General features: G+C 44.0%; 1 protein-coding gene across 1 annotated transcript in view; it reads left to right on the top strand.

The window, feature by feature from the left end:
• Nucleotides 1-14,350: 14,350 nt before the first annotated feature.
• Nucleotides 14,351-15,220, top strand: part of LOC123037548 (synaptosomal-associated protein 25) — a 263,247-nt gene continuing 262,377 nt past the window's right edge. Inside the window, exon 1 of the mRNA XM_044458790.1 lies at nt 14,351-14,464. Within this exon, the coding sequence (XP_044314725.1) occupies nt 14,373-14,464 (92 nt within the window). The 5' untranslated portion in view covers nt 14,351-14,372. The remainder of the gene's footprint in view (nt 14,465-15,220) is intronic.

The following is a 15,220-nucleotide window of genomic DNA, read 5'->3' as shown; positions in this document are numbered from 1 at the left end:
GGTGTTTGACGCGGTCTCTTATTAAGATTCCAGTTCCGCCATGCGCTTTACCATCTGGATGATCGGTGCCATAGAACGTGTATCCCCGTTTCTGCCAGCAACATAACGTCGATGTGGTTTTCGTTCAGAAATTATTTCAGGTTTATGCCGTTATTTCAGGTTTATGCCGTGAAACACCGTTGGCGTTCCACAGAGTTATTCGAAGGCTAGGCATGGTTTATTTGGACTGCTGAGCTGCAAGCATTTGTAGTAAGATATTTTGGTTTTGCATAAGGGTTTGCATGGTGGTTTTCATGAAGGTCATAAATTCCATCATATTTTGTTGCAAAGTAATCATCATAGATTCCATGTTACTTTGTGGCTGTCCCATGGCCTGCTGGATGTTATCAATTTTCGGCTCTATGTGAGCTGTGCCTGATCTTAGAGCACTGGCGTAAGAAATTCCGTTGGTGGTAATTGAAGGGCCAAATGACGATCTGGCTGCTTTTGCGAAGAAAACTTCCGGTGTCGTTTGTGATCTCATGTAAGTGTTTTGTGTGTTCAGGGAGCGTGCCGTTGTTGCTCGTTGCATCCTACTTTTCATCGCCTTGTAGACTGGACAGCCTTTGTAGTTAGCTGTGTGGTTTCCTTGGCAGTTTACACACTTTTTAGTGAGAGAGTCTTCCTTGTTGGCAGGGCAGGGTTCGGAGCCGTGGCAGTTTCCACCAGCTACACATACTGACCTGAGGGTGCAGTAAGCCCTGGTATGACCGTATTCCTGGCAGTTTGTGCATGGCACTGGCCCGGTCCGTTTGTGCGGCTCTTCCACTGTGATCCTACGGTGCAGAAGGTACTGCAACTTGTAGATCGGGTGCACTGTGTTTTTTTTTCAAAGTTCTGCTGTCTGGCTCCAGCTCGACCTTGAAGAGTGGTTGCGGCTTCTTGTTTTTGTTCATAATGCGCATTTTTTGCGCAAAAACTGTTTTCTGTAATTTCGCAGGGGGTCACATCGGGTTCTATTCCCTTAAGCACAACTTGCAAACCTTTGCAACTTTTCAGCTGGTACGTGTAGTAATTCTTTTTGGCATCGTTTAGGTACTTCGACACTGCTCGGAAATCGTCTTCGGTTTTGGTTTGGAGTTTAGTTTCGCTTATATTCCCTTTCAAGCTCAACTATTTTGTTGACTAGGGCATTCGAGATCTTCTCCCGAATAAAAATAGGTGGGGGCTTTAATTTCCTTGGGCTAATTGTTCAGACTCTGTTTTAGGCTCCGCCAGAATGGAAAATCTATTTTAATCTAATGGCCCGGGACTTACAGGGCCTTTGTTGGAACAATTTATTTTGGGCTTATTGCCGTCCGAGTTTTTTGGGGGTGTTAGCTTGCGCTTGGAGATATTAATGTAGCGATCCATGCCTGTCTGCATGGTCGAACCCACTTGCAGAATTGTCATTTCTTCTACCGTAGCTTTGTTTTTGCCGTTTGCACCGATTTTTGCACTTGGTTGTGTTGTTGCTTTACCCGCAGCACAAGAAGAGGGTGGAGTCGTTATTGCATTGTTGGCGACAGAGACCGTTGTAGTAGTCGTAGTAGTTTCTGTTGTTGTTGCGCTAGGCGGCAGAAGCTCTGTTGGAGTCTTGCAATGCTCACTCCATGGCGTTCGAGCGGTGAAGAGCAGGGCGGGAGAGCAAGAGTTAGCTCTCTGGTTTTCGGCGGTCAGTAAACTTACACCTTCAAGCACTTTCGGTTCTAGAGTATTACTCGTCACCGTAAAATAGGCGTTGTTACGGGCCAAAGAGAGACGACGTTTGTCTTGTTCTCTCTGAATTTTTTCACGGCTTCGTCTTGTTGTTTTTGTCGTTGAGTGCGCTGATCCACGTTCTTACTCATTTGTTTATAGTTAGTGCGTAAAGATTAAATATTTAATTAATTAAAACTTTAGTTTACAATATGGGATTTGCATCGCGAAACGCAAAACCTCGCGCTTATTAATTTTTTTCGAACGTTTTCGACTGATTGGCTACATCATTAGAAGCGGGAAACGTTAGAATGGGCGGTGTGGTGAGCTTAATTTTAAGCGTTTCAAAGGCATCGTGAGCCAATGAGGTCCATGTGAAGGCATGCTTAGTTTCCGTTAGTTCATGTAGCGGGCGAGCGATGCTGGCGAAGTCCGGGATGAATTTGCGGTAGTAAGAACAGAGGCCCACGAAGGATCGTACCTCTTTCTTGTTACGAGGGGGTGACCAATCGATGACTTTTCGAATCTTTTCCGTAAGCCTTTGTGGCTAACTATGTGGCCCTGGTAACTAACCTCGGTTCGGAAGAAATGGCATTTGCGGGGACTCAGCTTTAGTCCTGCGCTTTGCAATTTATCCAAGACTTGTTGCAAGTGGTCCAGATGGTCTTCCGCTGTCCGAGAGTACACAATGATGTCGTCGAGGTAAACTAGTGTGGATTTCCAGGCAGGTCCGGAGAATAGGCCGTCCATTAAACGCTCGAAGGTCTCTGGCGCGTTGGTCAGGCCAAACGGCATCACGTTAAATTCAAAAAGACCGGCATCACACGTAAAAGCGGTCTTGGCTCTTGATGCATCATCCATTTCCACCTGCCAGTAACCGCTCTGAAGGTCCATTGTGGAGAACCAACAGGCGCCGTGCATCGTGGTTAAGATGTCATCCATCCTTGGTAGGGGATAAGAATCCTTGATGGTGATATCGTTTAGACGTCGATAATCCACAGAGAACCGGATGGAACCGTCCTTTTTCCTTACTAGAACGACCGGTGAGGTCCACGGGCTTGTGGACGGGCGAATTATGCCTCTTAGCTTCATGTCGGCAACCAGTTCATCCACCTCAGCTTTCCTTGCCAGCGCAAGACGACGCACTGGTTGCTTGATAGGCCTAGGTAGACCCGTATCGATCACATGGCGGGTTAGGTTGGTATGCCCGGAGTCGTCATCGCTTCGGGCAAACACTCGCTGGAAGCGGTTCATCAAGGCCGTCCTCTTAGAGCGAAGAGGAGGTGGCAACTCGGGGGGTACTTCCCCATTGTGGGAAGTTGCTTCATCGTTTCCGTCTTGATCCTGAGGGGTTTCCAGAACCTCTACTGCTTCCACTTGTCCAACAATTGTTTGCGCTGGAGAAAATACGTGTGCGCGCTGAGATTCACTAGATGCAGTGTGCTGATGTTGGTCGTGGTGTCCAGCAGGGTGCTTTCTAGTAGAATTTTGGGAGTGAGCTCCACGTTCCAACAGAGCTGCGGGCAGCTGCTCCTCCGACATGCATCGAACCGTTAAGCGGGTGTCGCTATAAGGCAGAATGTTACTTGGCGCGGTCGAATAAAGTAGATTTCGCTGTTCCGTAGTCGGGGCATATAGCGGCAAGGATCCCCACAGGAACCTTAACTGAAGATCTTTCAAGTCTACGGTTGCCTTATATTGCAGCAGAAAGTCCATGCCTAAGAGGCTTGGGGTGCTGCCTTTCACTAGCAAGAATTCGTGATCAACTGGCCTTCCGGCAACAACAAGTTTGGCGGCGACTCGTGCGGTTGCCACGAATTTCTCGGCAGATGGTCCCTGCAGAGTCACGCGGCAAGGTGCACTGGGTAGTCGCTTTGGCGTATCCCGCTCGTTTAGGAGGGAGACGGTGGCACCAGTGTCGACGATCAGCCGTGTAGAATGTTTCAATGTAAATTTTGGCCTCCAACGGCACTACAGGTATACGTAGCTTCGGCGGGCATAGACTGGCTCCCGCGATGGTCATATTGTATAGGGTTTGTAGTTGTTCGTTTCGCCGCGATTGACGGCATTAGTGGCATCTTTCCGGATGGGTGTTCAGCGAACAATCGGCCCAAAACGGTGTCCACGGGAAGTGAGTTCAGCAAGCGGCGGCGGTAGTTTCCCATGGGACTCGGCGGCGGCGGCATATCGGATGGAACCGTTTTCTGGTGGAGCGGGCGGCGGTACGTTGGCGATCTCGCCGGACGACGGATCCGGGGTAAGCTGTAAACTCGTTGGTCTACGTAGGGTGGGGGCGCACCGGAGTGCGGCAAACTCTATTTCCTGAGATTGAGCGGCACTTTCTTTGGGCGGCGGCAGTAAGGGAAAGGGGGCCACGATGGCTTCCACTCCAATTGGAGGAGCATTTAGTCGGGCGCCGGGTTGAGCGGTAGGCGGTGGCATCGAGTGGAGGTGCGGCGGGGCGTTACAGGTGTTGGAACCGGATTCAGTAACCAGGGCAGGTGCGGTGAGCGATTGAGGGTGAGCCGGAGACGTACGGTGGTTGCGGAACCGCCGTTGGGGAATGGGGGGGTGAGCGGCTGCTCACTGGGGCCTACGGTGTTGACTGTCAACCTCCGCCCCGAGAGGTTGACTGTAGCTGGTTTCCCGATAGCGGCACGGAGTTAGTTGAAAACCCTGAGAGACTAGGGGAACTTCTGGTTTCGGCAGCAAAGTTCATTACTGCGGCGGCTGGACGTCGTCCCGTCGATAAAACGCTGCACGATGATGCTGTTGTAGGTGGCGGTTGGTAACTCCCCAAATACAGCTCTGCCCAGGCGTTCCAGCTCTAGTGCAAAGTCCTCGAAAGACTCTCGTGGTCCCTGCATACGATTGTGGAAGGTGTGATAGCCGGTGTGCTTACTGATTGTAAAGTATTCGCGCATGGCGGCTGTCAGGGAGTTGTATGAGCTGAGAGTGGCTTTTGGTAGGGTAGCGTGAAAACGCTGAGCACGCCCACGCAGACTCGTATACAACTTTCTGCACTTCTTCCTCTCTGACCAGTGGTATTCTTCGGATATGTTGTCAAGTAGGCGTTGAAATTCGGGCCAGGGACGTGTTCCATTGAAGGTAGGAGGCGGCTCTGTATCCGACACCTCCAGAATTCCCCATTGTGAGGTTATGTCTCCGACTGGACGATGAGCAGCGATCGACGCGGTCCCTGGAATGCCGTCCATTCTCAGCACACTTGCTGCGGCTGTCTTGAAATGGCCAATTCAGCTAAGCACGGGATGCTGGCGGAGTGTCACTCACCCCCTGCTTTGTTCACGCCTTCGCTGTTGCCCAGCATGGTCCTCTCGAACGTCGCCCACATTTGTTCGAACTTCTGCTCGAACTTGAGGTTGAGCGACTGATCCAACGCCTCCACTTTTTGTTCGATCAGGCGGAACGAGCGGTTGATGGCGCGGCCCACTGCATCCAGCGTGGCAGCTCCATCCTGCGGATCTTCTAAACTACACCCTGCTGGCGATGCTTGACGGCGGTGGCGGGTCGAATTCTTAGGCATTTTGACGCAGGTCAGGGTTCTCGCAAACCCTAGTGACCACACACCTGGCACTAAAGTAACGATTTTTGCCGCCGTGGAAGGGCGGATCTCGTCACGGAAAGCCGAGCGGAACTTCTTTTTAGATCGGTGTGCGGTCACGAATGCCCACTTCCTCGCCTAAGCTCAACCAAAAACACACGCGTAGTTCTTAATTATTTCGCAGTAAACCTTTATGTTGTACACTCACGAGGACGCGAGATAGGTCATTATAACGATTATTTGTTGGTACACGCTTGTTTTATTTCTTATTGCCTGATACGGGTACAAAAAAAAAAGCTTTACAACAACATTTTCCAATTATATTTCCAATTTATATTTCGTAATTTTACTTTTAACTACAATTTTAAAATTTTTTTCAAATTTTATTGCATTTTTTTATTGACATTTTATATTCTTATATTTTCAAATAAACCATTTTTAATACATAGTATGACCATTGTAATGTCATACATAAATACAAATATATTATATATTCGCACTAAACAAAAAAAAAAAACAAATCAAAACAAATCCAAAAAAAAAAGACAGTCGAGAGACGACGGCAAACGAAATGAGTTCTTAAATAAGCGTATTGATAAATTCAAATTAAACCATTGCGTTTGATTCAAATAATAAAAACTGTGAACTATAAATACTAACATAACAACCTAGGCGTAGCTTCACGATACCGACGATTTGTGCCAGATTTTGCGCGTATAGTATAACCACTTAACGATCTACTACGCAAAGGCAAAAGATGCAAATGGACGGGCATACGCCCGATTCATCCGTCTATTCGCAGCGTAGAAAGAGACCTAAGGAAAAGAAAGGTTGCATAAGAACCCCGACGAGGCAGTCGGATTCAGCGTTCATACGCCGCGTGTAATAGGTTTATACAACACGAGCAGCAACTCCAAACTCGTAGCGTCGGTAGACTCTTTACGGAGTAGATGGCACAGCAGAGCTCCACCGTAGGTGCATAGAAAACCCTGGCACAAGGAACACTGAAAACACGGGCACAGGAAACATAACAAACGCGCAAATTACAAGCAAATAAATGACACAAAAACAAAAAAAACAAGAAAGGAATGCTTACTTCGGGCGGAGCCGAATAATAATTTACAGAATATTCTGTATTATTTACAGAATACTCTGTACTCTACAGAATATTCTGTATTATTTACAGAATATTCTGTAAATTATTATCTCCAAAATTATTCATATGATGCATTCTAAATACTCATAAAAAGAACCCAACTTCCTAACTTTAAAAACACCAAAGTTATGGCATTTCCGATTGTTCAGTTATATGACAGCTATATGATATAGTAGCCCGATCCGGCTCGTTCCAACTTATATACACCTGCAATAGAAAGACAACTTTTGCGAAAGTTTCAAGCAGATAGCTTTAAAACTGAGGGACTAGTTTGCGTAGAAACGGACGGACGGACAGACGGACATGGCTAGATCGACTCTCACGGTCTTATTGATCTTTCATTAGGACAACTGAACTCAATCTTGAACTGCTCCAGAAAAGTTTTACACCTTATTTTCGTCTCGGAGTTCGCAAGTGCATTTGTAACTCGAATTAGCCCTCTCTCCAATCCTGAAGACGCTTACCATCCTACACTGAATGAATAATTTTGATGAATAATTTTGGAGATAATAATTTACAGAATATTCTGTAAATTATTATCTCCAAAATTATTCATATGATGCATTCTTAATACTCATAAAAAGAACCCAACTTCCTAACTTTAAAAACATCAAAGTAATGGCATTTCCGATGGTTCAGTTATATGACAGCTATATGATATAGTCGCCCGGTCCGGCTCGTTCGACTTATATACTACCTGCAATAGAAAGACAACTTTTGGGAAAGTTTCAAGCGGATAGCTTTAAAACTGAGGGACTAGTTTGCGTAGAAACGGATGGACGGACAGACGGACATGGCTAGATCGACTCTCGTGGTGATGCTGATCAAGAATACATATAGGGTCGGAAATATCTCCTTCAATGCGTTGCAAACTTTTGGCTGAAATTATAATACCCTCGCAAGGCTATCGCAAGGGTATAAAAAGGGTACAAGCGCCATCAATTTTCCAGTTCGCGACATCGAGGACCTACGGCCAAGGGCGACTGGAAAGCGAAAGGCTAAAAGAGAGAGTAAAAAGTGAGAAAGGTGAAAGTGGAGAAAGAAATTGAAAACTTACCATAGAAAATTTCTTGTCACGCCGCACATCTAAAGGGATGGGGGCGCTTCGATCAATAAGCGGTCGATTGGCACTGGATGGGCACTGAACATTGAAAATGTCGGCACAGGAAGGGTCACACTACAAAGCATCGCTACCAACATCGAAAGGGATGGGGGCGCTTCGATCAATAAGCTGTCGATTGGCACTGGACGACAGTGTCGATCGATGGGCACAGAACATTGGAAATGTCGGCACAGGAAGGGTCACACTACAAAGCATCGCTACCAACGGGCAACGCTGGGCTTGTTCTAATTATCGAGATCGACTGGAAAACCTATCGGGAAAGCCGTAGAGTTACCAAACAACGGAGGGAATAAGATACCTAGAACGCGAAACATCATGTAAAGAAATGGAGGGTCGGCGCTGTTGAACTCAGGAACGAGCTGTGAGCGTTGAGGGAACCATTCGGAGGATCAACAGAACTTGAAGGCTTCAAAGATTTACAAGGATGACAGCTGGAGAGAATAAAATCAATTGTATGGGGGCGGGAACTATTTCGAAGGAGAAGAAGCGACGTTGAGGGAAGGAGGACCATCGTCAGCGAAGCGGAACAGGATCGAGAAGAACTCATTTCGTTCCCGAAGAAAGGGGAGAATGTGAGGAGTTAAATAACTCCTCTTCGAATACGGAAGTCGGTCAGTTCCTGGTTACGCAGCAATTGCGAGTAGTAACGGCACTGCGGGAAAAGAGAGTTTGTATAATACAGCTGGAGATAGTTTGGAGAGTACGAGAACAGAGAGTTTGGAGAGTACGAGGAGAGAGAGAGTTTGGAGAGAAGGGATAACTTTGGACCCTAGTAAAGGGCCGTGCGCAAAGATGAAAAAGGAGAGGCCGAGGATTAACGGTACCAAGAGTCCTATATAAGCGGGTCCAGCGCTGGAATCTGGATCAGTCGATCACAAGGAGTGAATCCGTCAAGATCGGTAAACAAGCAGCAGATCAGTGAACAACACAAGTCAAGTCAACATCAGGAGCAAACAGAGCCGCGCCGAGTCAACAAGGAGCAAGATCGCTACATCAAGACGTTCGGGACATAGAGTTGAAGTCTCCGAGCTGAGAAACAGGTAGCTGAAGTCCTTAAGGCATCACGCGGCTAAGTTTAGGCGCTTTGTTCCAATTCTCGTCGCGATTTGAGCTTGGCGTATTGCTCGGCGAGTCCGGCAGAATTGAACGAAAAAAGTCCTTCGACAAAGAACCGGCTTACGCCTGAATCGTCAGGCGAGAATTGTGCAGGCCCTGGTGGGACTAGCCAAGAAGAATACGCGTCCGAACCACGGGTGTCTCGAGAAGCGTATGCGTCGAGAGTACAGCCGTTCACCGCCAGAGTCCTAGAAAGGCAGCTGAGCGAATCCTAAGAGCCGAAGACCCGCTGCACCTAGTCCTGCAAGGACACACAGAGAGCAGAGCCAGGATATCGCGCCGTGAGCAAGGATATGGAGGACACAAAGAACGACGACCCTAGACCCTCACAGCCCCAAAGCCAAAGACAACGGAGGCAGCGGAGAGCCACGGTGGAGCAACCACAACTCATCGGAGAAGGCGTTGAGACACCAATTTGTCACCATTAGTCCCGGGCCGAGGGCCAAGTCGGTGAATAAAGATCATAGTAAACACATCCTAATATTCTGTGCGTTCTCACTAGATAATCGGGAGGTCACGTTTATATAAATTTGGTGGGACGTGTTGTTCGTCTACATCTTCATCTTCTGAGCTAGCCGCACGATACTCGTAGCGAGCAGACTAAACAAAATAATGATAAAAGATTCCTTCCAAACTTCAGGGAAATACGAATGTAGGCGGAATATCTGAAAAAGTTTAGATAAATGTTTGCACAAAGCATCGGCACATTTTTTTAAAACACAGCTCGGTACAAGATCACGGCCCGAAGAAAAAGACATTTTGATTGTTTTCAGATTTTGTAAAAAACCATCCTCACTAATTAGGGGCGTGAAAATACAGTTGTAGTAAAGAAGAGGGTATGGGTAGGATGAAGTGTTATCGTAACTAAAAATAAGTTCGCTATATCGACGTCACTAGAGGCAGATGTCGTATCAAGGTGAAGGCAAGATAGAAATTGTTCCGATTTTCGTTTCGAATTAACAAATGCGTAGAGCTGCTTGGGGTTGTCTTGGAATTCTATTCTGCAAAGGCTTATGTAACTATTTTAACATACGGAATTGTGGTCAACTTGCAGACCAGTTCTCTTAAATTTCTTAAAAAGTCTAGACATAGAGTTTTTCAGAAAAGAGAGTCTACGAGAGAACCACGGGCGCTTATGAGGCGCGTTTGCAGAGGGAAATGATGGAACGAACGTATCGAAAACTGAATGTTCTACAATATGTAAGGGATCATCGTTTGAATCCATAAAAGACCAATCGAGTTCCGATAAATGCCTATTCATTTCTGCGAATTTAGATCTTCGAAAACAGCGAAAAGATGCTGGTTCGATTTCGGGACATGACAGTAATGGAGCTGATGCTTCTAAAGTAACCTCAAGTGTATGATGGTAAGCGTCTTCAGGATTGGAGAGAGGGCTAATTTGAGTTACGAATGCATTTGCGAACTCCGAGACGAAAATAAGGTGTAAAACTTTTCTGGAGCAGTTCAAAATTGAGTTCAGTTGTCCTAATGAAAGATCAATAAGACCGTGAACAAAGTCATGGGCCGCGGTGGAAACGAGAGCTATTGAATCAGTTGATGTCATCCAGGAAATGTCAGGGAGGTTAACCTCCCATTCCCAGTCGCCCATTACAATAAGATGATCGTTTTAGCCGAGGGTTGAATGAATACTCTGTATTTGAGCCAAATGCTGAAGATAGAGGCTAATATTAGAACGAGGAGGAATATACGAGCATGATATAAAAACGAAATAATCATGAAGCTTTATCCGAACTGCAAAAAACTCTAATATGCTGTCCGAACAAATTTTCGGAATACGTTGAGAGACAAGATCGGACTTCACGGCTATAAAAACACCACCGCCAAGACGCATTGAGCGGTCACATCTACATATAACATATCTTCCAGCAAATATTTCGCAGTCAGACACAGAGGAATTAAGCCACGTGTCGGTAAAAGCAATCACATTGGCATCGAAGGATACACTGTTGACGTGCAGTGTCTAAGTTTGCCCAATAAGCTGCGATCATTCTGGTAGTGTAGGAAAAAATAATTATTTAGTTTTTTGGAACGTTGGTTAAAGGAATCTAAGGCCCGTGGACCCGAAGATTAAGCATGTCTACGTACTCGTGAACAATAACATGTTTAGGCCATATAGAAACATCGAGAGCTATAAGATGTTCCTCAGGAAGTCCAATTTTAAACGAAGATATTTCACGTCTCTGATTAAACTTAAACATCAAGACGGTTAAATCGGCTCGAGAATCATTCAGTTTGCTGCTCCAGTATTTTTTGACGTCATCTTCAGAAGCACCATGATTAGGGCGAGAGACAAAAATGAGTTTTTTTGTATCCAAACGGCCTTTAAAGTTGGATTCAGCCTTTTCAAAACGAGTTAATAAGTCCAACTCGGTTTTCCTAATGAAAGCCATAATATTGACTTTAATAGGATGGCAACTGGGGCAGCTCCAATCCAGGTTAGAATTAGATTTAGTCCGGTCTGCAATTAGGCCAGCACTGTGCCCAAGATCGGCACATTTAAGGTGAGCAATGTGGTCAAACAGCCAGCAACGAATTGTGGGATGTCGAGAGGTGATTTTATCATTTAAAAGGCAAGGCTTGATGCAGCACACAGACATACTAAATTGTTATGTTGTTGTCTGATATATACGCGTAGAAAAACCACGTAGATGTAGAAAGCGCAGCTTGCAGTTGGGTCGGTGATAAGATTTACGCGCATGTGAGTGTTCGCGACGAAACACAAGTGTAGACGTTTGCGGTAAACTCAAGAATAGTGTAGAGCAAAGCAAACACGCAAAACGATTTCAGATAATATAATAATGCGAATTACGTATAAGCACTAACCATACAACATATAAACTGGTAATTTCATACAACGAAAATGGTCGCAAAAGTTTCAAATCGGGAGGCCCCACAGCTGGTAGCGGCAGGCCCCGGACACTTCGTGTGCCTTCGGGTTTTTTTCACTCTCATTCTTATTCTCATTTTGACGCTCGCGCGCTCATTACTCGAGTTCGGTCGTTCTGTCGCAGAGACGCGCATTTTGAAGAAGGTTGCCCTGCGCTTGAATTGGGCTTTGTATGTATGCGTGTTCATGCATTGTCATACAGGGGTGCATCATTTCATTTCGATGCAGCAAGAATATTATGTCTTTTGCTACTTTTCAGACTTGGTATCCTAACAATATGGACGTATTCACTATTGGGTTAATGATAAAAATTAGAATATTATATGTTATAGTATATTTTTTAATATTTCCGCATATATTTAATTTTGGTTTACAAATTCAAATCAATGGTAGCAGAATAATGTTTTGCATATATGTATGTATTCCAAATTGATATAAATCAATCTAATGAGATAGGAACAGGGCACATCGCAGTCGGTGTCTGCGCTTAGTAGATGAGAAAACTTCAAACCAAATCAGCTTTGGTTGTTGTTCTGCGGGCGGATGGTGCCTGCATACCCTACTAACCAGCTGTTTCAAAGTTATCCGTTAGATGGCGCTATTGTATTGCGCCATCTACCCCAAGACATTGGTACCACGGGCCATGAAAGGCGGGAATGTAGGCGCTAGCCAGGCTTAAGCGTTTAATGGGTTTTTGGGCGTTAGAGTGGGCGTGGCAAACTTTTATTAGGCAAATCGATATATATATATTGACGACACAAATACATATCAATTAAAATTTTCATAATAGCATCAAAACTGTTGCCACAGATTGTGGCTTGTGGGCGTCAGAGGGGGCGTGGCACCATTTTGAAACAAACCTGCGCTGCGTAGGAACTCCTAAAATGTACATGCAAAATGCCAATCTTCTAGCTTTTATAGTTTCCGAGATCTCAGCGTTCATACGGACAGACAGACGGACAGACGGACATGGCTAGATCGACTCGGCTAGTGATCCTGAACAAGAATATATATACTTTATAGGGTCGGAAACGCTTCCTTCTATCTGTTACATACTTTTGCACGAATACAATATACCCTTTTACTCTACGAGTAACGGGTATAATGACCAAGATCGGCTTTAATCGGTGTAGTTAGCACGGGTAAAATATGATCAGGAGGGGCGATAAAATACACGTCCGACAACGACTATGTGGGGCGAGTTTGAATGTATATTCATGCTTTAATAATAATCGTTTTAAATCTTCTCTAAGTCGCTTGCCGACTTATGTATCTCTTTCTCAGACCCTTGTTGTGTAGTTTATATAGTATAAAAATAAGACTATAACGATTATTATTATTAATTGTTTTAATTATTTGAGAAAAATATGTTTATTACATTTGCCTGCCTATATTTCCGTTTAGCTTTACGGGCTATACTTCTAATCAGGCAGAGAAGATTCCGCTCAATTTTACAAAAAATTGGTTATATACATATAATTATATTATATTTGTTTAAATGTGATTAAACTATCATCTCACCTACTTCGACTCTTTGCATCAGCTAGGCGTGGCACGCTGGTCCTAACTAGAAGGCGCTGGTGGTGGGGGCGCTCCTACGCTTGGTATCTGCTGCTCCTGTCCTATTGGCTCAGGCGATGCGGGTGCGGTTAAAAAAGGCCGCTCTCATGTAGGCCTAGTTTCCGGGCAAGCAGTGTCTGCATGTGAAATTGCAGATAACGTTGCCCATTGGTCCAGGGCATTCAGCTGGGCACTTCAGGTTTCTTTATTTGATTTTTATTTAGTGATTTTATTCCAGATGACTTTTGGGATTGCTTTTTTGAGTCTTGAAGTTCACTTGAAATTTCTGAAATATTGCCTATTACACCTTCGCGTCCCATCACAATCTACTCACTCAGATTTTTCCTCCTTTTTGTTGTTGTTTTCGTTCCATCCATCGATTTAGCTCAAGTCCCTTGTTGCCATGTAAATTCGAGTTCCTTGTGACTGCCTGGGCTTAGACCTTTGTCACGGTCGCCATGTAAATCCGAGTTCCCATCACAATATAAGCCTTTGGTTTGTATTTTGATTTTATATATTTTTATTAAAGCAGCGAAAGTGCCGCATCAACCTCTCAAGAGTTTCTGGCTTTACAAATATATCTTAAGAGCTTAAAAGGGCTAAGTCTCGTAGCTGCGCTGCCAACAGCGGCAGCGGAGAGACGGTTTTATATTGTTAGGGAGCACGAGGGAGTATGCACATATACTTGAGTTCATATCAATGTGAGGACCGCGTATGACAATTGTGCTGACACTTGCACTTTCCTTTAGCCGACCAAAGTATACAGACCGGCTCGGATTTCGGCCACTTGGTTTAGCGACTGGGACTCAGAATTTATATTTTATATTTTATTTTTGAGTTTTTCCGGCTCGAGGTCAACAATTAAAAAAATTTTTAAACAAAATTTTTAAATTTTTTTTTTTATTTTTTCCAATATATTTCGGCAACCGTCTTCAGGGAAAATAATTTTACAGTTCTGCACCGTCGGACGCGTAGATTAATACTTATTTTATATTTGTTTATACATATGCAACAATGTATGAAGTACAGTGTGCATTCGATATATGTGCAAAATACAATAGCTTTAAATTCCTGAACTTTTGGTGCTTACTTCGGAATAAATTGTTAATTTGCGCGTATACTGCTGTAATTATTATATAAGAAGTAATAATTTTATAATAAAAGATTAAAGTATTTCATATGACTAATCTGTTTCTTTATTATAGAACAACTGGACCGCATTGAAGAAGGAATGGATCAAATTAATGCTGACATGAGAGAAGCGGAAAAAAATTTAAGCGGAATGGAAAAATGTTGCGGCATTTGCGTCCTTCCATGCAATAAGTTTGTATATTTTATTTTCGTAATTATAATTATATATGTTGGCTTAACAAAAACCTTAAGGTATTTTTGGCCAACAGTTTCTTTAAACTATTTAGGAAAGTGTTCGAAGGCTTACTTTTAAGATAACTTTTTTTCATAATAGTTGGGTCTTTTAACAAAGATGATTCTATTCTATTTATGAGAATATTTCTTTGAAGTTCTAATATTTACATTTTGTATAACATCTTCTTCTATATTCCTCAAAGTTCTTCAAAGATCATGGCAATGTAAAGTATAAATGTAAAAACTGATTTTATCAAGGTTTTAGAAGCTATTGCAATATATTTCTTAAAATTCTATAAGGTCATGCCTGTCTAAAGTATATGTAAAAACGTATTTTACAAGTTTTTAAGGTTATTGTAATTTAAGGATATGTGTTAGCATATACTATAAATAATATTATAATTTTATTGCAAATCAATTAAACATAGAGCAGTTATCCCCAATGAGCTCCAAGTTCCCACTTTGGAGAGCACACTCATCACTCTGCGCACCATTAGAACCTGCAATGCCAATAAGGACAGGCAATTGGGGCGCAGCGACGGAGAAAGAGCTGACAGATTTGCATCAAACGGGATCTCACACCAGCAACATCAGATATCGACACATCTACGTATGAACTAATTGTTTTTAGGCCACATGAGTTACTCAAAACCATAAATGAACAACTCAACCCAAAAAAATCTCATGGATGCGACCTAATATCTCCAAAAATGA

This window comes from Drosophila rhopaloa, unplaced genomic scaffold, assembly GCF_018152115.1.
Source record: "Drosophila rhopaloa isolate 14029-0021.01 unplaced genomic scaffold, ASM1815211v1 contig_170, whole genome shotgun sequence".
In the NCBI taxonomy this organism is placed as follows: domain Eukaryota; kingdom Metazoa; phylum Arthropoda; class Insecta; order Diptera; family Drosophilidae; genus Drosophila; species Drosophila rhopaloa.
The sequence above is the reverse complement of the archived record's forward strand: the minus strand, read 5'-3'. Positions and strand labels throughout refer to the sequence as shown.